The 23,662-nt window shown below is 32.4% G+C and overlaps 1 protein-coding gene across 4 annotated transcripts in view; it reads right to left on the bottom strand.

The window, feature by feature from the left end:
- Positions 1–23,662, bottom strand: part of Ercc8 (ERCC excision repair 8, CSA ubiquitin ligase complex subunit) — a 61,941-nt gene that overhangs the window by 15,692 nt on the left and 22,587 nt on the right. For 3 of the 4 annotated variants that reach the window (XM_027938106.3, XM_071612579.1, XM_071612577.1), the window contains 7 exons: positions 20,463–20,544; positions 18,491–18,559; positions 17,305–17,371; positions 15,635–15,735; positions 14,135–14,259; positions 7,814–8,011; positions 3,301–3,381 (listed from right to left, as the gene is read on the bottom strand). In XM_027938106.3, the coding sequence (XP_027793907.2) occupies positions 3,301–3,381; positions 7,814–8,011; positions 14,135–14,259; positions 15,635–15,735; positions 17,305–17,371; positions 18,491–18,559; positions 20,463–20,544 (723 nt within the window). The remainder of the gene's footprint in view (positions 1–3,300; positions 3,382–7,813; positions 8,012–14,134; positions 14,260–15,634; positions 15,736–17,304; positions 17,372–18,490; positions 18,560–20,462; positions 20,545–23,662) is intronic. The other variant, XM_027938107.3, reaches the window with a different exon arrangement.

Raw genomic sequence — 23,662 nt, 5'->3', positions numbered from 1 at the left:
GTTATATATTATGTGACTGTCAAAACTAAAGTAGGAGTCTTGTTGAGAAGTCAGATTTAAGCTGTACCTGTCCTATGAATCTCCAGAAGGAAAAAGTGATTAGGAGTTCAGATAAGCTTAACTTAACCATAACCAAGTAGGAAGTGGGGGAGGAGCAGATTCCTCAGGATTTAATAAAACAGCTTGACAATTAAGTAACAAAAATTATGCTTGAAGACCATAAAACCTGACTGACCCTATCATTCAATACCCTTCAGTTTCTTTAGATAGAATTAAAGTCCTCCTCTATTTTGGATATTGGGAGAAATACCCCAAGGGATTATATTTTGGTTAATGAAGAAATAAAATCTCATCAGAAGTATAAAATTTGAAAGGAAACCTAAGAACAACTTTGGCAATTCTTATATTTGAAAATGTCATAAACTTGGGTCTGGGGTTGTGGCTCAGTGGTAAGAGCGCTTGCCTTGCATGTGTGAGGCACTGGGTCAGATCCTCAGTACCACATACATACATACATACATAAAATGAAGGTGTTGTGTTATGCACAGCTAATTTTTTTTTTAAAATGTCATAAACTTGTCCCATAATACACTGGCAGAACTCGGAAACAAATGGCAAAACTAGAATTCAAACCCAGGTTTACCTAAAACTAAAAACCTAGTACATATGTGCATATGTATTGGTGTGAATTGTTTTGCATTATACTACATTGCTCCCCTGTGAATCTACAATACTCATTTATTTGATAGTCAAAATGAAAACACTTTTGAATATGAATTAAATGGTAAGAAAAAGGTTCTTGTGTAGACCAACTTTTCTACTGGAATTTGCATCATGGTCATATTCATATTCTACCTACATTCACAGGAATCTTTCAAACTAAATTTTTATGGAAATAACCTTAGCACATACCACTTTATACTAATATGAGAATGACTGCTATTCTAAAGTGAAAGCATATAAATAGATATTTTAAAAGATAAGGCTTAGCCGGGCACAGCAGCATACGCCTGTAATTTCAGCGGCTTGGGAGGCTGAGGCAGGAGGATCACGAGTCTAAAGCCAGCCTCAGCAAAAGCAAGTTGCTAAGCAACTCATTAAGACCCTATCTCTAAATGAGTGACCCTAAGTTCAAACCCTGGATCCCCACCCCACCCCACCCTCGCCAAAAACATATAAGGCTGTACAGCTCTAAGACTTGAATATAAAGCTCAGCTTGTTTTCAGTGTTCTTCTAATTGTTTTGCTTAATTTTCATACATAAAAGCAAGTCTTTTAGATGAGCTTAAATTGTCAGTATAACTACAAAACAAGGAAATGAAGAAGCCATCAAAGTTACAAATTATCTTTATAATAAGCAATTTAGATTTACTTTAATATTCTTTTATTTATATGTCATAATAGATTTTCTTTAAATTTATTTTTATTATTTTGATTTGGTGATTATATACTTCCTAACATTGCCTGTAGTGTTATAATTTTGATTTAATGTGTACTGTAATTCCCACAGAGCAGATACAACACTTAATAATAAAAAATAAATGGCTAACTAAATTTTTTGACCATATTAAGCTTTCTACAGATTATTCAGCCATCAAAAATAGTTGTTGCTAAAATCAATCAAGCCACAATGAACCAAATTAGACGTGATGAATTCCGGAAACATTCATATGGCATTTGGCCAGATGCTCAAAGATTTATCAACATGTATTTTTTTCTCCCTTTCATTTGGATTAGGCCAAAAGAAAACAATTCACAGTTCAGAGGCTTTATGCCACAGTAAACCATAGCAACTACAAATTTAGGCATGAAATATATTTTATCAATAGCTATTAGCTAGATGCTATTAACTATCCCTGTTAAATTTTTATTTCATGTGGCTTTTGACATAGTCCTATATTCATAAAGGAACTAAACATATGAAAAATGTTTTTAGAATATCAAATGATTTTATCAATAACTTCCTTCCATCTCTATTTAAGATACTTTGTTTTTACTATCACTTGAGTTAAGTTTACCTTAACATATTTCTAAATGTATTTGTACTGCCAGTTTATAAAATTATATAAGCATTCTTTTAGACACCAAACTTTAAAAAAATATTTATTTTTTAGTTGTAGTTGTCAATACCTTTATTTTAATTTGTTTTTATGTGGTGCTGAGGATCGAACCCAGGGCCTCACATGTGCTAGACAAATGCTCTACTACTGAGCCACAACCCCAGCCCCTAGACACCAAACTTTTTATATCCTAGAAATTAATATAAATGGAAATTATTAATAGTACTGAATAGAATAATCCTTGCAGAAAGAGAAAGCATCTTTAGACAACTTTTATTTTACTACAGCTTGACATACAGTAAAAATAATAATAATTTTGAAAAAAGAGGCTACTAAAGGGTAGGGATCATGTCTTACTCATCTTTGTTTACCCATTACACTTTTAAGGCTCTTTATTCATGCTGTCCTATTTATTCTAATTTACACTCTAAGATAGGTACAGTTAGATTATAAAATATTAGAAGTGTAAATTGGTAAAATCTAGCAGCATGAAATTGAGACTTAATTATGTCATACATGGTAACTCAAGAGGTTCCAGGAATGTTAGCCTAAGAAATAATCATAAATATCTGTAGTAGAGGCTGAGAGAGGACAATTGCAAGTTTGAGGCAAGTCTGGGTAACTTTGACTACTCAAAATGAAAATAAAAGGATGAAAGGGCTGGGGATGTTGCTCAGTGGTAAAGTACCCCTGGGTTCAACCCCCAATATAAGGAAGGAATAAAAGAAGAAAGAATAAAAAATTTGTGAATAGATATTTACCTTGATGCTGTTTAAAAGCAATAGATACAAATATTTAAATTTGTGGTATACAAATGATGCAACACTATATCATTAAAGATACAGTTTAAAATAGATACCAAGTTATATGTTCAATAATGATATTAACTGTGTTTAAAAAAAAAAAAAGCAGTGGCTAGGAGGGTATCTTAGTGGTAGAACAGTTAGTTGCCTGGAAAGCTTGGGGTCCTTGGCTAAAAATAAGAAGAAAGAAATATATGCATAGGAAGAAACCAAGAATGAAGTAAATAAAAAATATACTGTTATTTAATCCAACCTGAGAAATTTAATATTCTTCTTACGATATTTTTCTCCTAAATTTTTCAAATGTGTTATATCAAGTTATTTTTATAATCAGAAAACAGCAAGAAATACTTTTAAAGCTCTCTTGTATAAACTAATAAAACTTTATTTCTTATGATTTAGGAATAACTATATACTATTTGTACAAATAATATTTACCTCATCATCATCGGGAACTGGTTCATATAAGGATGGTACCCAAGCAAGAATATTACAGTCTCTGCTACCACTATAAAGTTCCTACAGCAAAGAAAGCAAAGACGTACCAATTTGAAATTAACAATATCAGTTCTAAAAATGATTAATTCTTAAACTAATCAGATCATTTCTATTTCTACGTCTTAAACTATGCTGATGCCCCTTTTTTTTTCTTTTTCTTTTTAAGATGCAGTAAAGTTTTGTTTTGTATTTAAAATACTATCAGGGGCTGGAGTTTTGGCTCAGGGGCAGAGCACATGCCTAGCATGTGTGAGGCACTGAGTTTGATCCTCAGCACTATATAAAAATAAATAAATAAAATAAAGGTATGCTCTCCACCTACAACTACCAAAAAAATTTAAATAAGAAAAAAAAATACTATCAAGTTTTGTTTGAGCTTATTAATGGGGTGAAAATTTTACAAGTACATTCAATGTCTTAGCAGTTTTATTAATCATAGTATCCATATATTTCAAGTGTCATAACAGAGAAAGAAAAAAATAGAATAAAGGGCTTGTCTTTCTGTGTCAAAAGCAGGTGTTTTGTTGTTGTTCTTGTTGTTGTTGTTCTGTTTGTTTTTTTCCAGTACTGGGGAGTGAACCCAGGGCCTTGTATATGCTAGGCAAGTGTTCTATCACTTAACCAAATTCTCAATAATAACTGCACTTTAATAACCATTTCAATGAAGAAACCATAAGAATTTCTACTAAAATAGACCAAAAGTTTACAAAAAAGTTTTGTGTAGCTTCTTTCTGTCTGGTTGCCTGCTATTCAACACAACAGCTAAAAGACCCATACTTTGCCTGTTGAGATGATTACTTCATAAAAGGAAGCTTGGCTTAATCTATAGTCTATGTTAATGTCTTTATGGACAAGTTATTAGCTCTTGTCTGAACAATGATCATTCCCTTCCCTAACAAAACTGATGAAATGTTGCATTGGCTATTATTGAAAACATTCCAATGGGGTATTGAAATAAATACTTTCTATACAGAGGATATAAACTGGTACAGTAATTCAGAGAATGGATTCTCAATATATAGCTCAAGCTTTTGTGTGCATTTCTGAGGTTATGCCAGAGTCACAAATAAAATTTAAGGCTATCATCCAAATAAAACTTATAACAAAAATAGAAATATTTAGGAAGGAACAGAAGAATGATTATTAGTAAATTAGCATTGCATTTATATGAGGAAATATTATTTGTTGTCAAAGAACATTTAATGACATTGGAAAATATTCATCAAGAGAAAAGAAAAGGATTTAAACCAAATACTCAAAATGTAAAGGGGAAAAACCAGGATATAAAACAGTAGGTCAATAATAATAAAAATTACTGTGCAAAGGAGAATGGGCTTAAAAAATGGCTAAAAAGGCAACAAAATGTAGGTGGTTACAAAACTCTTAATGACTAAATGGCCTTTTTCTCCCCTCACAACTGTGTTTCTGTAGATCGGAATAAATAATCCTAACAATAGGCATTTTCCCTTGCTTTAGAATGCAATTATTTTTTATTCCACATCTTAAAAACATTTGAAGCATCGTATAATTAGTATTGTTTAAGAGAAGATTTTGAGTAAAGAAAAAAATAATATGAAGTTTTTTAATAAGAAATGTAGACATATAAAATATCAAATCAGTTAAACAATATCAAATTTCCTAAATAAAATGGCAGACTGAGACATAAAAGAAATCTCACAAAGGACTTAAAATCAACATACTACAGGGCTGGGGTTGTGGCTCAGTGGTAAAGTGCTTGCCTAGCATGTGTGAGGCACTGGGTTCGATCCTCAGCACCACATAAAAATAAATAAATAAAGGTACATTGTGTACATTTACAACTAAAATAAATAGATAGATAAAAAGCAGCATGCTATAGTGATGCAGCCACATCAATGTTTACAGTAGCTCAATTCACAATAGCTAAGCTATGGAACCAACCTAGGTGCCCTCCAACAGCTGAATGAATAAAGAAAATGTGGTTTATATATATATATTTTCAAAGTGAAATATTACTCAACCATAAAGAAGAATGAAATTATGGCAATTGCCAGTAAAGATGGATCTGGAGACTATGATGCTAAATGAAATAAGCCAAACCCAAAAAACCAAAGGCCAAACATTCTCTCTGATACGTAGATGCTAACACACAATAAGGGGCAGGAGAAAATAGAAGTTCATTGGATCAGACAAAGGGGAATGAAGGAAAGAGGGGGAATGGGATAGGAAAGACAGAAGAATAAACTGGACACAACTTTCCTATGTTCATATATGAATACATGACCAGTGTAATTCCACATCATGTACAACCACAGAATGAGAAGTTATATTCCATGCATGTATAGTATGCCAAAATACATTCAACTGTCATGTATAACTAAAAAGAATAAATAAAAAAAAAAAAAACAGCTTGGAAAAGACAGCACTTATGAATGGTTAATAAAGAGCACTTGGATGGAGAGATCAGAATTGAGCCCTGAGGTTTTTAGGATAAATGTAAAGATTCATTTGGGAAATTTGATTTAAAAATATCAAAAATTATGTTACAAGTTCAGGACAAGTAATTTTTTTCCAAAACCATAAGAGAGTAAATTGTTAACATAAGTTTCTTTTGACTTTGAATAATTTAGTATATATTTTCCGTGAAAAAGGATGTTTATATACAGTTACAATGTAACCCATAAAATCAGAAAATCAACATTGCTATTTTACTAGCATCTAATTCTTAAGTCCCATTTAAGTGTTACCATTTGTATTAATAACGTCCTTTTTAGTAAAAGGATCCAGTTAAAAATCAAGTGCTGCACTTGGTCTCAAGTTTTCAATCTGGAATAGATCTTTGATTTCTTTGGCTTTCCTGACCTAGACAATTTTGAAAACACAAACTAGTTACTTAGTAGAATGTCCTTCAAATTTGGATTGTGTTAATGTTTCCTCATGGTTAAAACTGAATGATGCAAGTTTGCCAGGAATTTCATAGATGTGATGACTCATAATTAGAATGTTAACTTTGATCATTTGATTAAGGAAAAATATTCCAGGCTTCTTCAAAGTAAAATTACATTTTACCTTTGTACATAATATTTTGTAGGCTACCACTTAGGCTATGTAAATATCCCTTTCCTTACCAAATTTTCAACCTAATCTACTTGTTGATATCAGCATAACTTCAGAGATTTCTATTTTTGCCAATAGGTTATAATCCATTGCTATAATTATTCATTTTGATGTTAAGTTTATCTTGTCAGATTTGTATGTTTATGATAGAATTAATATAACTTTTTCCAGATAGTAAGTTTTACATATTTAATTTGCCAAAAGGAATTCCTCTGCTAAATGGATGCAAAAGTACTACCCTCTTTGTTTTTAAGATTTATAATTACTTTCATTTTCAGCATAATAGTAGGTGATTTGGAATAAAAAGTGGGGAGCTTCCTGATATAGTGTTTTTTATTTTTCTTTATTGTCAATGGATCTTTATTTTGCTTATTTATTTACTTACTATTTTATTTTTTAGTTGTAGTCGTACACAACACCTTTTATTCTATTCTATTTTTATGTGGTGCTGAGGATCAAATCCAGGGCCTCGCACATGCTAGGCAAGCACTCTACCTACTGCTCGGCCACAACCCCAGCCCTACTTTGCTTATTTATATGTGGAGATGAGAATCAAACTCAGTACCTCACACATATTAGGCAACCGCTCTACCGCTGAGCTACAACCCCAGCTCTGATGTAGTATTCTGATTAAAATCTTTCTGAGTTTCTAGCATACATAGAAATCATATTTGACAGGAGACAACTGGCCCAGTCTCTGGTTCTCTTAGTTATTCCAGGAACTGGGAAGAATCAATATTTTAGCATACTTTTAATTCATTCTAGATAAAACTATGATGAAGAAACAATTTGGTAGAATGTTATAATTTGTAGTCAAAATATCTTAACCAATGCAAAACATATGTTGCATAGGTTATACAAAAGAGAAAGATCAGGATGTTAAACAAAATCCACAGGTATTTAAGAAATTATGTAAGCTACACTAACTTAAAGGCAGGCTGTTATTAGCCATTGGTAGAAAATAAGGAAGAAATAAAATTTCAGACATACCCACACGTACATAAACCAAGATACACTACAATTTAAGTTAAATACCTATACTTATTCATTTATTTTACACAAAAGATTGAAAGAAAATATTTTATTTCATCAGAGATTTTCAATAGCTAAATGGAGCCCATATGCAAAAGAAAGACAATTTGTCCCAATTAATTGCATAGTATTATACTGATTTATACATATATTTTACGCCACCTAAAAATCTAGGCTGCATTATTTTCTATTAAATAAATCTTAGCTCAAATGTGGATTATAAATACAAACCTTCAGAATGAAATCACAATGTAACTTTTATATACTACTAATCTAGCAAGCTAGCCACTTGAACATCTTAAATTCCCTTAAGTATCATTCTTACCTGGAAATTAGATTGAAATACACAGCAGTCAACATTTTTATAATGTCCCTTAAGCATAGTTATCTGTTCTCCTGAGTAAACTGTATAAACAGCAATGGTGCTACCATATGGCACAAAAACAAATTCTGAACTGCAGCCGCAGGAGACAGTGAATTTCAATCCTTTTCTGCTGTCGTTACAAACTTTTCCATAATTCACCTGCAGGATGGATTAAAATCATAAAGTTAATTATTTCTTAAATCTAAATTAATAAGGACAATGAAGACTGGGAGAAATACTTTCTCCAAATACTATGACATAACATTATAACACTGTATAGAAAGAGCTCTTAAATTTAAAAATGCTTAATATTCTAAGAGAAATGAGGGCCAATGACATGAATGTATATTTCACATAAGAGGAATATAAATAGTGAAAAAAATCCATAAGGGCAAATGTTCACATTTTAGTCTTGACAAAAATAAAAAGGCAAATTAAGGCAAACTTGAAGAATTACACTATTTGGCAATTTGTTTTTTTCTTTTTGTGGTGCTGGGGACTGAACCCAGGACCTTGTGCATGCTAGGTAAGTTCTCTACCACTGAGCTACATCCTCAGACCCAGGTTTAGCAAAAATTTTAAGAAACAGACACACAATACTGGCACAAATGAGGTAAACATACTGATGACATTATAATTTGGTTTTCCTTTTAAAAAGTCAAGGGTTTATTATGCAACAAAATACAAAGATATTCTTTGTTTTTTGGGAGGGATGGGTTATATATAACCTTCTACTGTTTTCATTTTAAAAGAACTTAAATTGTGGTCAAACAAAAATAAAGAATTTGCTATCTCAATCATTTTAAGCATAGAGTTAATGGCATTAAATATATTCACATTGTTGGGCAACCATCCCCAATGTCCATCTCTAAAACTTTTCCCATCTTGCAAAACTACCTATTAAACAACAAAGATAGGTTTACTCCTTGACCTAGTAATCGCTCCTGGGAATTTATCTTAAGGAAATAATTAAAAAGCAAAAAATAATATGGCCAAGGGAATTGAATGCAGCATTATCTAGAATTGTGAAATAACTGAGAATGATGTATATTACTAATATGATATTAACTCTACAGCTTATGTAAATCATAATTATGAAAACTATATAGGAAATAAGGATAAAGGCTAAATACATAAAACCACAGAACACAAATAGTATGTATAATTATAATTTCAGCTTTGTACAACAAATATGTATTTGCGATAAAAATTTAAATTCTGTTCTTGTACTCAAAAGGGGTAGTCTGCAAGCTCAGTGGCACAAGAATCACCTGAGCAGTTAGACTTTCAGTCTTCTAGGCCCCATCCCAACCTTACTGAAGAAGAATTTTCATTTTAACAAATTCCCCAGGTGCCTGAGATGCTTTGAGCTAAAGAAGTCTGACAGGTTCACTTTCTGCTGATAATTAAAACCAATATCTAATCATTTGGGAATTATGAGTATGCAGATCATCAAAATCTCCCTTCTTCGTCATGGGTAATAGGAAATTTAAATGGAAATTTACTCTTTTCTCTTTCTCTAAAGTTTGGGTAGAAGTGTGTATGCGTGTGTGTTGTGCATGTGTGCGCATGTACGTGCTTGTCTGTGTGAATATGTGTGTACATAAAAACAGAAATACTGAGGCTCAAATGGATACATGCTGATAAGCTGTGGATCTAACAGCTTATTGTCCATTTAGAATAACATCTAATGGAAGTGAGCATATGCATTTAGATACCCCAAGGCAGCAGTTATATAACTGGGTTAAACATTAAACTTATATTCAGCAGACTTGAGCTTTAAAATCCATCATTTTTTTGATCCCTTATCAGTAATGATTTAGCCTTTGAGTTTTATTCTTCTAATCAGTCAAGTGGAAATAACACAATTTACCACAGAGTTATTATGAAAAAGCAAGTGAAATAATGCATATGAGAGTACCTGAGGCATAAAAGTAGTCAGTAAGTGCCTGGACTTATTAACTCCTATACATGTTTTAAAAGTATAACATTCTCTCACTTGCATATTCACATTGTTGGGCAACCATGTGCAAAAATTTGTAGAATGATATGGAGACAAGATTTAAAAAACACTACTTCTCAACTAGTGAACACTGGAAAAATTATCAACTGTTAGACTACAATGGCTTTATTTATTTATGAGAATACCTAGTTACAAAACCTATACTCTTTCAATTATACCACATTTCTTCCCAAATTTTAATTGAAACTTGTTGAATAAGTTATGAATATAGAACCAGCTTATTAAATTTTGTCTTTGTCTTTAGGCCTTCCTACTCCAACTTATCCTTCACTTTAACATCACATTAATCCTTCTAAATCACTGCTGTGATCAAATCATCTGTGATCTCAAAAACTATCACTATCTTTTCAATGTCTATAGAATGAAGTTCAAATTACAGAGTAAGGAAGGGAGGGATCAACATTTATTAAGTGTTTACTATGTGTAATATATCGGGCTAGGCAATTATCTAAGATCCTCAATAAATATAAATGCTAACCATAAAGTAATGTGTGGTAAATGGCATGTTATAATATGAAAGTATCAAAGAAGGTTACTTTGGGCTATGATGTCTAAAAGGTGATATTTAAGGCAGAATTGAAAAGATTTTGATAGATTTCGTAGATTTGGGATAGAAAATATGAATTCCTTTTGTTGCACCAAGAAAGAGATCCATCTATTTAATAAGGGAAAACCTAAAGCAATGTAGATTCTATCACAAGGCAGCTCATTTTATTGTCAAATAACTATCAGCATAATTAATAATAATCACAGATAGCATTTACTCAATGTCAATATTTGCTGTACCAGATAATGTGCTAAGTGTTTTACATGTATTATTTCACACAGTTTTCAAAACAATGCTATAAGATGGGTGGCATTATTATACAAAAAGAAAATTCTTAGAAAGGCTAAGTAACATGATCAAGATCTCTTGGCTAGAAAATGATAGAATCAGAAGTTGATCTAGACTACACCAATCAAAAACAACTGTGCCCTGTGCATTATTTTTCTTTGATTCCATGAAGTGATGATCATAGTACACTGTAATACAAGTGAGCATAAGGTATTTTGGGGGGCATTAAGCTCGAATAGAAGAGTTAAAGAGATGAATCTCTTGGGCTGGGGATGTGGCTTAAGTGGTAACACGCTTGCCTAGCATGTGTGAGGCACTGGGTTCGATTCTCAGCACCACATAGAAACAAAATAAAGATATTGTGTTCACCTAAAACTAAAAAGTAAATATTAAAAAAAAAAGAGATGAATCTTAAAAGCTGAGGAGCAGCTAGAACAGGAAGGAGAAGGGGTATTCTAAAGCAAAGGCAGCAGTCCCTACAGCAGAATGTAAGGGTGAAAGAGTACGGTATATTTAAAGTGATTCAGTATGGCTAAAGACCAGGAAAAACGGGAAAGTGAAGCTATTGAGCTAGAAGGCACAGCTTATGAAGGCCTTGTACACAAAAGGTGAAGTCATTCAGTTTTAATAATCTGAAAACAGAGGTTTCACAGAAAGACTTCCTCTGGGAGATGAGTTTAGGAATAGTTAGAAGGACATTAGAGTAATTAGAAAGAATAGCCCAGTAGTGAGACTGGAAAGAGAGACAGATATGGAAAAAAATATATATATATATAAAAGGAGGAGTAAAATTTGTGTTTGATTTAATAGCTGATCCACTGACAGGGAAGAATATTAGATGGGTTTCTAGTTTCCTGGTGTTATCAATCACAAGATGAATGATAATGCTAGTAACTAAAGCAAGAGAAATATCAGAAGGTCTACTTGGAATTTTTTCTCTAGTTTTGGCAAAAGCTGCTTCCCTGTGACCTTTCCCTGCAATACTTGTTCTAAACTCTATGGCAATGGTCTCCAGAGTGCAGTTCACAAATCTCAGGGAGTGTGCAATATGATCCATTAAGGTGTGAAAAATTTCTATTTCTACTTCACTTTTATCCAAAAAATAAGAAATTAAGTTTTATCAAGTTTAATATATAGACATACTAGCATTTTAATATAATTTATAATTATATATACATTGGAAGTGTGTATTTACACTTTCTCTAAACTAAAAAGGGTACTACTAATAAGGCAAAAACACACAATAAAAATAGTTAATATTTATGATATATGCCTTTATTTGGCAGGTAGAATACTACTTTTTTGCATACTTCTGTTTTCCCCTTATCATTGCTCTTTTAGGCAGATGATATTCTCAATTTACAAAATGAGGACACTAAAACCCTGACAATAGTCTCAAACAAATTGCCTAACGTCCTCAATTACTAAGTACTAGGACTAAAATTTGGTATTTGTTCTGATATCCCTTCAAAAACTTTAAGACAGCATGTTTCCACCTAGAGTTACTTTTTCTGAGATCAATGTTCCAAGTTTCTCTAAATGACCTCTATAGGTGAGTTTTTGGGCCCTGATCATCTGCTTTGATCAAGTACCTTTTAAAATGTATTGCTTAGTCCAAACACACTATTCTAGATGTGTACTTATTGGCAAAACCCCTGCAGTATACAAATATCATCTTCAAGGAGAGAAAAATGGAATACATCTGCATTAACAATGTAAATACATTCAGTAACATTTATATTTAATCACATTAAACACTGACACACATGCCAGGATACTTTTCTAGAATTATCTTGTCACTACTTGAATCAAAAGCCTTTAGTGGCTTTCCATCTTACCCAGAGAAAAACCTATGCTCTTATACAGGCCTCTAAGGCCTCAGGCTTCCTGTTCTTTTTTGTTCCTTTTTTCCTGTTATTCTTCCTCCACTGCAACAAAAGAGCCTCTTAGCTATTCCCTGAGCTTCTCATGCATGATTTCACCTCAGACTTTGTTACTTTCTTTGTTCCTCTGCCTAGAATGCCCTCTATCCCATGTAACTGATGGGTTATTTCCTGTAGGTCAAATGTCACCTTCTCAGTGAGACCTACCCTGGTTGTCCTATGAAATATAGCAACTTCAACTTCCCAATATTTCCTATGCTCCTTTCCTTATTTTGCTTTTCTTCACGGTGCTCACACTATTTAAATAGTTTATCCATCTCTCCCATCATCTTCTCTCTGAGAATAGGCCTTTTCTGTTTTATCCACTACTATATAATACTGCCTGGCAAATAAGTTTTGTTTTTTTTCTACTTATAAATGGAAGATTCTAACTTTTTTTTTCCTACTTACAAATCACAAGGGTTGGGTTTCTATGAAGAGAATCATAAAGTGGAGAGAGGAGTTGGGGGTGGCACTCAGAGATAAGAGCACATGCCCTTCATACATAAGGCCCCGAGTTTCATTCCCAGCACGGGGGATGAAAAGACTAGCAAATCCTGAAATATTCTAGACACACTTTTGATCTTTTAGTAGTTTTAGTATTAATAATCAAAGTGACACCTAGAGTATTTTAAAGAGAATTATTATCTAGAAAGGATGAGTAAAGAAAGGACTATGAATAACACCTACACACATGCATTAAGGAGTCTAGATATAATAGGGATTATGTTAAGTGTAGAATTTAGAGTCAAACTGTTCCTTTCTAGGTATGCAAACCTAGGCAAGTTACATAACCATTATATGCATCATTTTCCTCAAGTGTAAATGGGTATTGTAACAGTTACTATCATTACAATATTGATACAATGTTAAATATATATTCCTGCATATGTATTAAATGCTAATTATTATTAGCACTATAAATCTGGCATATAAACTCAATGAAAGTATAAATTTTTCATAGTTTATTCTGAAAGGTATTAAACCATCAGCTTATCTGATAAGGACTATAACACATAAAAAACAAGTACTACAAATTAACTGCTACATGGGAATCTAGGACTTACAAAACACATTTATTCCACTATTTTCTAGTATTAACTAAAGTACTATATATTCTGGTATAATACTCACTTTGAGTTTTATTTACAAGTCATTTATAGTATAAAACAGAAATATTTAACTTCATACCTTTTACTTTTACCAATAATTCTCAATCTTTTATTCTCCAACATACAAGAACAATACAGCACACTCCCATTAGGAGCAGTGTCACAGCAGAACAATAATTCTCTAAGTAGGGGGAGAATAGCAAGGGTTGGGTAAAGGTTGGTTTTCAGGATTTGAAAATTACGAGTTTGCATAGTGGGAAAATATATTTGTCTAAAAAGCAGCTATTATTCAAACTCAAGAAATGGAGGTAAATCTATAGAAAAATATAAAGCATATCTCACAGATCCATTTTTAATTTATATCCAAAAAGATACATAAAAATCTCTTACTAGTGTGTTTTCTCCATTGGAACTATTCCAGAGCCTCATTCGATTATCTGTACCAACAGTGAGGAGATGAAGCCCATCACTTGTAAAACATAAGCCATTAACTTTCCCATTATGAGCAGTGTTTGCTGCAATGAAAAATACAGTTCAGTTCTTTTCCTGTATTTGGCATATATTTAATGTGAAAGATAAAATTATTTAAACATATTAAGGAACACTGAGTTACTTAAACTATATATAAATTGATTACATTTAAAATTAACTAACCCTTCAGATTATTTGAATATTACAGGCCATATGAATCAGAACAATAAAAATACAGGAAAATCAAAGGGAGAAAGATCTTGCCAAATATAATTATTTTCAGCAAGTAAACTATGCTATCAAATTCAACTAAATGCATAGCTTAACACTAAAACTTTAATCACCTTTCATCCCTCTTACATATTATTTTCATTTCTAATCAAAAAATCATTCATAGACTCTTAAAAATCATTAAAAAGAAAAGTTTAATGGAAACAGCTGGGCATGGTGGCACCCACCTGTAATTCCAGCTTGGAAGCTGAGGCAAGAGGACTGCAAGTTCAAAGCCAGCCTCAGAAACTTAGCAAGGGCCTAAAAGAGATTCTGTCTCAAAATAAAAAATAAAAATAAAAGGAACTTGGATGTGGTTCAGTAGTTAAGAGCTGCCTCAGGGCTCAATCCTGCTACAAAAAATAAGAATAAAAAAGTTCAATAGAAAGAATAACTGATCATTTCAAATCAAAATTTATTACCACTTCCAAAATTAGTTTGAGAAAGCACAATTCCTAATAGTCCGTTACCACAATGTTTCATGTACTTCATCCTACTATACTTCCAGTCCAGAATTAATTCTGAGTGAAAGTTTTTATATAGAGTTAAATTCTAATATAAAAATACAGTTGAGGGCTAAGCCTGTAGCTCAGAGGCAGAGCCCTTGTCTAGCATGTGTGAAGCACTGGGTTTGAGCCTTAGCACCACATAAAAATAAATAAAAGCATTCTGTCCAATTACAACTACAAAAATAAATTAAAAGAAAAAATATAGCTGAGATACATTGTCACAGGGATTGCAGCTGGCTCACATTTAATACAACCTCCAGTTTTATGTTGACACAATGGCACAAATACTACTGATTCTGTAATTTATTGTAGTTTCCTACTTGCCATTTAATTTGTATAGCTAGTCTCATTGGGGGGAAAAATCAGTAAAGCAAATTAATCTAGAAGAGCTTCTGTTTGAAAGTTTGGAGGCAAGAGAAAATGCCATAATTATTCTATTTTTGAGAAAGACAATGGACAACCATAATTTAGTTTAAGTAATTTAAAACGTGATTCATGGCAAATATCTTCCAAAAAAATCATAAAGTTTATGATATTAATCATATATTTACCAACATATATTTATTATTTGGCTTCAATTTAAAACCTTAGTATAAAAATTACTATTATCTTATTTCTATATTATTATAATCTTAATTACCTGATTCAGCAGCTTGTGACTTTTTCCCATTATGCTGATCAAGATTAATCAAACATCCTGAAGCTCTCCTCACATCCCATAGTTTTACTCTACTGTCAGCACTGGAAAGAAATAAACGTTACTGAATACACGCAGCTAGAATAGTAATTGTACACCTCATGCACATTTCTAGCACTGACACATAGTTTTCATTATATTAACATGAATGTATTTGTACAATTGGATTGTTATTCTTTTGCCTTTTTAGCAAATAATCAATACATAATAGTAGCATGAAGATGAGAAACACAGCAAAAGAAAGGACAAAAATTGTGCTTTTATGCTGTTTTTAACTATAGGAGCATCTTCCCTACAAGGTCCTTGCAAGTTTGTTACTACATCTTTTCTATTATTGTTATTCAAATGCTACCTAGACAATAAAGCAGTTAACTAATTTCACTTTCAGAATCTATGTGGCATAAATTAGGTGATTTTCCTTTTTATATAAAACTTGAAAATAAGGTGAATTATGAGAACAATGTATTTTCATTTTTTTAGTTATATATAACACACTTTTTAGTTATATATAACACATTTTGACAAAATTATAAAAGCATGGAATATAATTTGTTCTAATTTAGTCCCCAGTACTGCCCTTTCCCTTCCCTCCCCTGCCTTCCCTTCCCTTTACTCTACTGATTTTCCTGCTATTTACTTAAGAGTTCATTCCTTCCTTCCACCCTTCCTCTCTCCCTTCCTTTCAAAATATCCCTTCTAGCCAGAAAGGGGCACACCTAGAGGTTGGAACAGGAGGATTGCGAGTTCAAAGCCATCTTCAGCAAAGGCTAGGCGCTAAGCAATTCAGTGAGACCCCGATTATATAAAATACAAAATAGGGATGGGGTTGTGGCTCAGTGGACAGAGTGCCCCTGAGTTCAATCCCTAGTATGTGCCCTCCCCCCCCCCGCCCAAATCCCTTCATTTCTATTTTTACCTATTTCTCTCTGCTGGTACTTTCCTCCCATAATATTAAATATTCAATATTCTTCCCTTCAACAAACAACCCATTAAATCTTTTGACCCTTTCACAGTCAAAAGTTTCTGCTTTCCTTTCCTATATTACACCTACCAAAGATGTACCTGTACTAAAGCATCTTTCCAAATGTCCTATGATCACTTATTTTCCCCTTGTTAGATTCTTAGCTCCAGAAAGTCTTAGTTACCTCTGTGGCCCTAGAATAATGTTTGGCACATGGTAGGTAGCCATCAAATGCTGGTAAGTTGAATCAATGAATAAATAGATGTTTTGTATTAGAGTTGAAATAATTCTAAAGAAGATGAATAAAAATGCCACTATTAAATTAATATATAGTGTTGTACTTTTGTGTGCAAAAATGATACCACACAACTATTTCATTAGTAGTGCTAGTTGATTTAGATTACTATATAGTTTGTGTTTTCTCTATTCTAAAAGACAAATACCCTCAAGATGGTTAGTTAGGATTAGGATTACGATGCAAAAATTTCTTTACTGATATGAATTAAAAATCTGAAAAAGCATTTCATTTTTTAAGGGCTAATTAATGAGTACATATGCTAAATAAAATGTGTATCCTACATAAACATATTTTTAAAAATGCTTATTATTAATTACTAACATAAACACCAAAATCAAATAAGTTGCATTTTACCTTGCAGTAGCCAAGATATACTCATAACGTGGTGACCAGGAAACTGCCAAGATTTCCTGTCTGTGACCTACAAACATAACTATATGAAAAGTCTTATACAATATTCAAAAATCAGAAGATAAAGTGTCAATAATTGCCTGATTCTGAGGAAAGTAATCATAAATATTAGAAGTGAATGGATACTCTTATTAGTTTTCACATTTATAATGATCTATGTTTAAATGCTACATATTATTTAATATAAAAAGACTGGTTTTGCTTTGGAAAGAACAAAGCAAGTGAATCTTTTATTAAAAAAATACAGTTGTTAGCCTATGTCAGTCAATTCATACAACTCAAGCTTAATTACTTAGTTCTATGATAAAAAGCCACACAATAAAACATAAGACGAACATTTTAAAGGAATACAAATATTTCCAAATTGCTCATAAAGTTGTAACAAAAAATATGTGATTGTAAGCAAGCAAGTGTATAAATTTTTTTCCAGAAAGCACAATTTTTTTCTAGGTTCACAGGGCAATTTCAACATTTTAGCTCACTATTATCACCTAAATGAATTATTCAAATCTGACATATTCACCTGCCAAGCTTACCTCAATAGAAATTCATAATAATATAAAAAATGCTAAACATCCCACCAAATTTTCTTGATACATTTAGTATCCTTTCCTCAGAGATGAATAAAAATGTACATTTCTGGATTATATTTCATGTTTTCATTGTTTAGAATTCAAATCTAATACTGACGAAAAAGGAGCAAAAAATTTCAGTCAATATACTTTTTTCAAAGAAGTTTAATTTTTTCTAAAATATTTTTGAAGAAAAAATACACTTAATTAAGAACAATGTATACTTATTAGATGAAACAATATTAGGCAATGCTAATGACACAAATTACTGACATAAGTTTCATCAGCAGTTTATTGTTTTAAATGTAGAAGTAACATAAGGTTTTGAGTTAGACCTATTTTCCCTATCCTTTGAGCTTCCCCTATGGCCACTTGTCAATAGTTCAGTTTTATAAGAATAATGCACAGAAGGATCCTTATTTCACTGTTGACTTTTAACAACTAGCACAAAATACATCACTCATATCACTTACAAAGAATACATTGTTAGTAATGTTTCTTTTTACTGAATGGTTTACTCAAAGTAATAGTTGTTTCAAATTAAAAAAAAAAAATACCCTGCAGAATATGAGAACAGGATCCAGACTTTAAGTCACAAAGTTTTACTTTGGGTCCTCTAGTACCAACTGTAAAAACAAACAAAAAAATGGTTTAATATAATGCTAATATAAATCATCATCAAAAGGAAACAACACATTAACAGGAATCATGACATTTTCACTGTATCCACGCATAGATATAAAAATGTATGCCAAATATACATTTCAAATCATCCCGAATGCTTGTAATTAGAAAAAATATTTTATAGTTATACTTTAGTAGAAAGAGAACTCTATTAGTGCATCATTTTAAAGTTTAAACTAATTACGGATTTGCAAGAAGCTGCAAAACTATTATAAAGAGGCCTGTGTACCCTTTACCCAGATTCCTCAAATCACTTAGTTGACTAAAGTACAATGTCAAAATCAGAAAATTTATCTGGAAATTTAAATGTGTGTGCATAATTCTATGCCATATTTCCCACATCAGATCATTTATTTTAATAGCTTAGTTTTTCCAAGTTAACGATATACTTCGAATTGTAACAGATTCACAGAAAATGTGGACAGAGACTGAACCTCAAAGACAAATTAGTGCCTAGCTCTTGTTTATAGATGAAGCATCTGAATGTCTAGAGGCAAAGAGACTTCTGTAGTTCCATAGAAATAACAGAATCATAGTAAACAGATATCCAACACTAGGAAACCTGTTTTTCTTCTATACATATGAAAATGTATAGCACGTGCTTTCATATAAATGGATTTAAAATTTTAATATCCTTGTTTTTTAATGTCAAATTGGAAAAGTTGCCAAATTTTGTTCATGTAAAATTTTTGAGCTGGGCATGGTGGCACATGCCTATAATCCCTGCAAGTTGGGAGGGTGAGACAGGAAGATCTCAAGTTTGAAACCAGCCTTAGCAACCCAGTGGGGCCCTTAGCAATTTAGTGAGACCCTGTCTCAAAACTGAAAAAAAAAAAAAAAATTAGAAATGGCTGGAGATGTGGCTTAGTAGTAAAACACCCCGGGGCCCAATCTCCAGTATCAAAAAAATTAGGAAAAAAAAAAAAATCTTTGGGCTGGGACTATAGCTCAGTGGTAGAGCATTTGCCTTGCACATATGAGGCACTGGGTTCAATCCTTAGCACCATAAAAAAATAAATAAATAAAGGCATTATGTTCATATACAACTAAAAAAATAATTTGAGACTTTAATGATTTAAAATCAACTTTTTAAAATATTAATTTTTAGTTATAGGTGGACACAATATCTTTATTTTATTTTTATGTGGTGCTGAGGATCAAAACCACTGCCTCACGCATGCTAGGCAAGCACTCTACCTCTGAGCCACAACCGCAGCATCTTTTAAGGAACAAAAAAATGACCTTTTTTTTTTTTTTGGTAGTACTGGGGATAGAACCTAGGAACATTCTAGCACTGAGCTGCAACCCCAGCCCTTTTTATTTTGAGACAGGGTCTTGCTAAGCTGCCAAGGCTGGCCTTGAATTTGTGATTGTCCTGCCTTAGCCTCCCTAGTTCTTGGGATTACAGTCATACAACACTGTGCCCATTCAGAAATAGGCTTTCTTAATCTTTGCATCTGGCCCTTAGCAAGTGCTTGACTTCACATTATCTATTGAATCGAACATAAATGGTAACATACTTAAAAAAAAAAAAAAAAACAAAAAACTGTGTGGCTGGGAACTGTGACACATGCCTATGATTTCAGCAACTCAGGAAGCTGAGGTAGACTGGCAAGTTTTAGGCCAGCCTCTGCAATTTAGGGAGGCCCTGTCTCAAAATATAAAAATAAAAAGGGCTGGGAATATACCTCAGTAGTACTATACCCCTAGGTTCAATCCCCAGTAGTGCAAGGGGGAAAAAAAAAAGAACTGTCATCATCTGGGTTAAAATGTCTATCACAGCTAAGTAGATAAAAAAGGGAGAAAACTAAGTATGTTAAAAGACAAAAGAACATACATACAAACCTGCTACCAAACAGTGCTTGGTCGCAACTGGAGACATATGATGACTATAAACTGTTTCTTCAAAATTAAATACATCTGCAGTCTGATAAAAAAAAAAAGACATTTAAAAAGTGTAAGTTATAATGATAAAATCTAAGGAACAGGGATGGGGTTGTAGCTCAGTGGTGGAGCGCTTGTCTTGCATGTATGAGGCATTGGGTTCAATCCTCAGCACCATATACAAATAAATAATAAAAAAAAGGCATTGTGTTCATTTAAAACTAAAAAACAATTTTTCAAAAATCAAAGGAACAAATTTTCTTTTTTCCACATTTTAGCAATTTTTAAACTGACTATTAGCAATTTATTTAGCTTAAACATACAATAAATCCCAGAAATTAAGAAAAGACAGCTATCTGGCTCACCATCTTCCTCTCTACTCACTCTAAGGACTTTCGGTATCCACATGGATGACCTCGCCAGCCATCTGCCTTTCAGTACCCTATGGCCTTAGCCACCTCAGGACATGCTGTTCTATAATTTCTCCTCCTCTGAAATCATTTATTTCAGTTATCCATGACAATAATCACTTTGAATTTTTTCCTTAACTCTTAAGACATTTTAATTAACACTAGGACTCTTATCAGCAGTTCATCCTGTCCCCTTGTTTTCCTTTCCAGCTTGGATTCCAAAGTGTAACACATCACCCTACCAGTATCTTCCATTCTTTGCTGTTAGCTTTCCATTTGTCAAGATGCCTCTGAATAATTCCAAATGTCAACCTTTTCTGAACTTACATCCAAGGTAATCCTACAAAGGGGTTGACAAACATTTTCTGTAAAGGATAAGACAGTAAAAATTTTAGGCTTTGAGGACCATATAGTTATTTGGGCCATAGTAATGGTAAAGCCTCTACAGACAACTAATGGGAATGTTTGTGTTCCAGTAATATTTTATTTATAAAAAGAGGCCACTAGTAAGACTTGCTACAGTCACAGACTTGGCCAATCCCTGTTCTACCTTGGAAAGATGAAGAATATCTTATAGTTAGCAAACTGGTTATCACTATATAAGATCATTCATTTCAACAGGACTTTCAATCATGACTGCAAGTCCTACTAGTCACTATTTCAGTAGTATTCACCATAATATTCTGCAGCTATTTCAAACTTGATTCACTCCCCACTCATTCACTGCAGGTGATCTGATTTTTCAATTCAAATAGAAAATAGGAGCCACTCAATCAGAATTCCTTTAATGGCTTACCAACAAAACTACAAAACAATAAACCTGCTTCTAATTACCCTTTTTCCTTTTCACTCTTATTATGCAAAAATGATTCCTCTCCATTCCAAAAGTTAATTTCCCTACTTCTGTTCAGACCCTCTTCAGCAGACAGAAATCTCACTCTACAGATTACCTCCCAGGTAGCTATGAATTCTCTCCTTACTGGCTCACTCCAAATAGCACTGAAAGTTCAAATCTCTTATTTTCCCATTTCCCCAAGATAAAAAAAAAAAATTAAAACCCCAAATACCTTTCACCTTATATTCCCCTTAGTCTTCTTTCCTCCTCTGCAACATCTAAACTTTGGCTATCTTTAATTCCTTACATTTTATGTACTTCTCAATTCACTGAAATCTTATTTTCAATAGTGGAAGTTTCACTACTGTATTCACACTACTCTTCCAATATCATGGGTTATAGGTAGACACAATATCTTTATTTTATTTTACCTAATTTGTCTGCAACATTCAACACAACTGACTACTCCACAGTCTTTAAAACAATCTCTTGGGTTAGGGTTGTGGTTCAGTGGTAGAGCGCTCTCCTAGCATATGTGAGCGACTGGGTTCCATCCTCAGCACCACGTAAAATAAAAGAAATATATACATAAAAAAATCTCTTTCACTGGTGTCATATGCTCATAAACTGTTAATTTTACTCTTTGGCTATTCCTTTCATTGCTTTTGCAGGCTTTGTTGTTCCTTTTTTTGTCCTATTAATTCTGACTTCTGGTCGTGAGCTCTTCCAACTTCATTTCTTTAAAAGAAAGCCCTATCTCTGCATTTTCATATAAACATTAGAATTAGCTACTCAATTTCCAAGATTTTGATTGGAATGAGGGATTCTAAAGATCACTTTGGGTAGAACTGGTATCTTCACAATTATTAACTTTCTAATTCTTGAATGTAGCATAGTTTACCATTTATTTGGGTCTTAATGTCTCTCAATAATATTTTATAACTTTCTGTGGAGAGTTGAAGTGGTCTTGTAAATTTCTATTCAATCTACTAGTAGATATATAATGATTTTTTATGTAATTGCAAATGGTATTAGTTTTGACATTTCATTTTATAATTGTTTGTGCCTGGAATTCAGAAACAATTGATCTTATATCCAACAACTCTGCTAAATTTATCCATACAAATTCTAATAGTTTGGCTATAGATTCTTTTGCATTTTTTATGTTCATAATCATATTTTCTTTGAATGACAGTTTCAATGTCTCCTTATCGATTCTTTTGCCTTTTATTTCCTTTGTTTGCCTTATTTAACTGGCTAAGACTTCCAGTACAATGCTGAACAGAGACAATAACAAGATAATTCAATAGGAAAGTTTTCAAATTTTTACCACAAAAAAAAATTTGCTTACATTGTTAAAAAGTTTCTCTCTCTTTTTTAAATCAAATTAAAAGATGTCCCTTTTCCTCATTGATTAAGACTTTAAAAAAAAATCACGAATGGGTAGTGATTTTTATTTAAAAATATTTGGATGCTTTTAGATGATCATGTAATTTTTTACCTTCATTCTAATAACATGGTAAATTACATTAATTAGTTTTTGGATGCTAAAACAACTTTGTTTCTTAAAATAAATACCATTCAATTGTGATATATTCTTCATTTTGTATGTTGCTAGAGTATATTTACTAACAGTCTGTTTAGGATTTTTGTGTGTGTATTTATAAGCCATACCAGTCAATTTCCCATATGATATCCACTGAAGTTTTGAAATCAAGGATGTGCTCACTTCATAAAATGAGTTTGCAAATAAATGTTCTTTCCCCCTGCCCCGCTCCTTTATCATCTTGAGGTTTTTTGTTTTGTTTTGTTTTTTCCCCTTCAAGCTTCAGTATAGGACTGGTATTACTTATTTTTAAAATGCTTACAATAATTTATTGATAAAGGCATCATGACTTGGAGATGTCAGTCTGTCT

This window comes from Marmota flaviventris, chromosome 5, assembly GCF_047511675.1.
Source record: "Marmota flaviventris isolate mMarFla1 chromosome 5, mMarFla1.hap1, whole genome shotgun sequence".
Lineage (NCBI taxonomy): Eukaryota > Metazoa > Chordata > Mammalia > Rodentia > Sciuridae > Marmota > Marmota flaviventris.
This window is presented reverse-complemented; position numbering and strand designations above follow the sequence as displayed.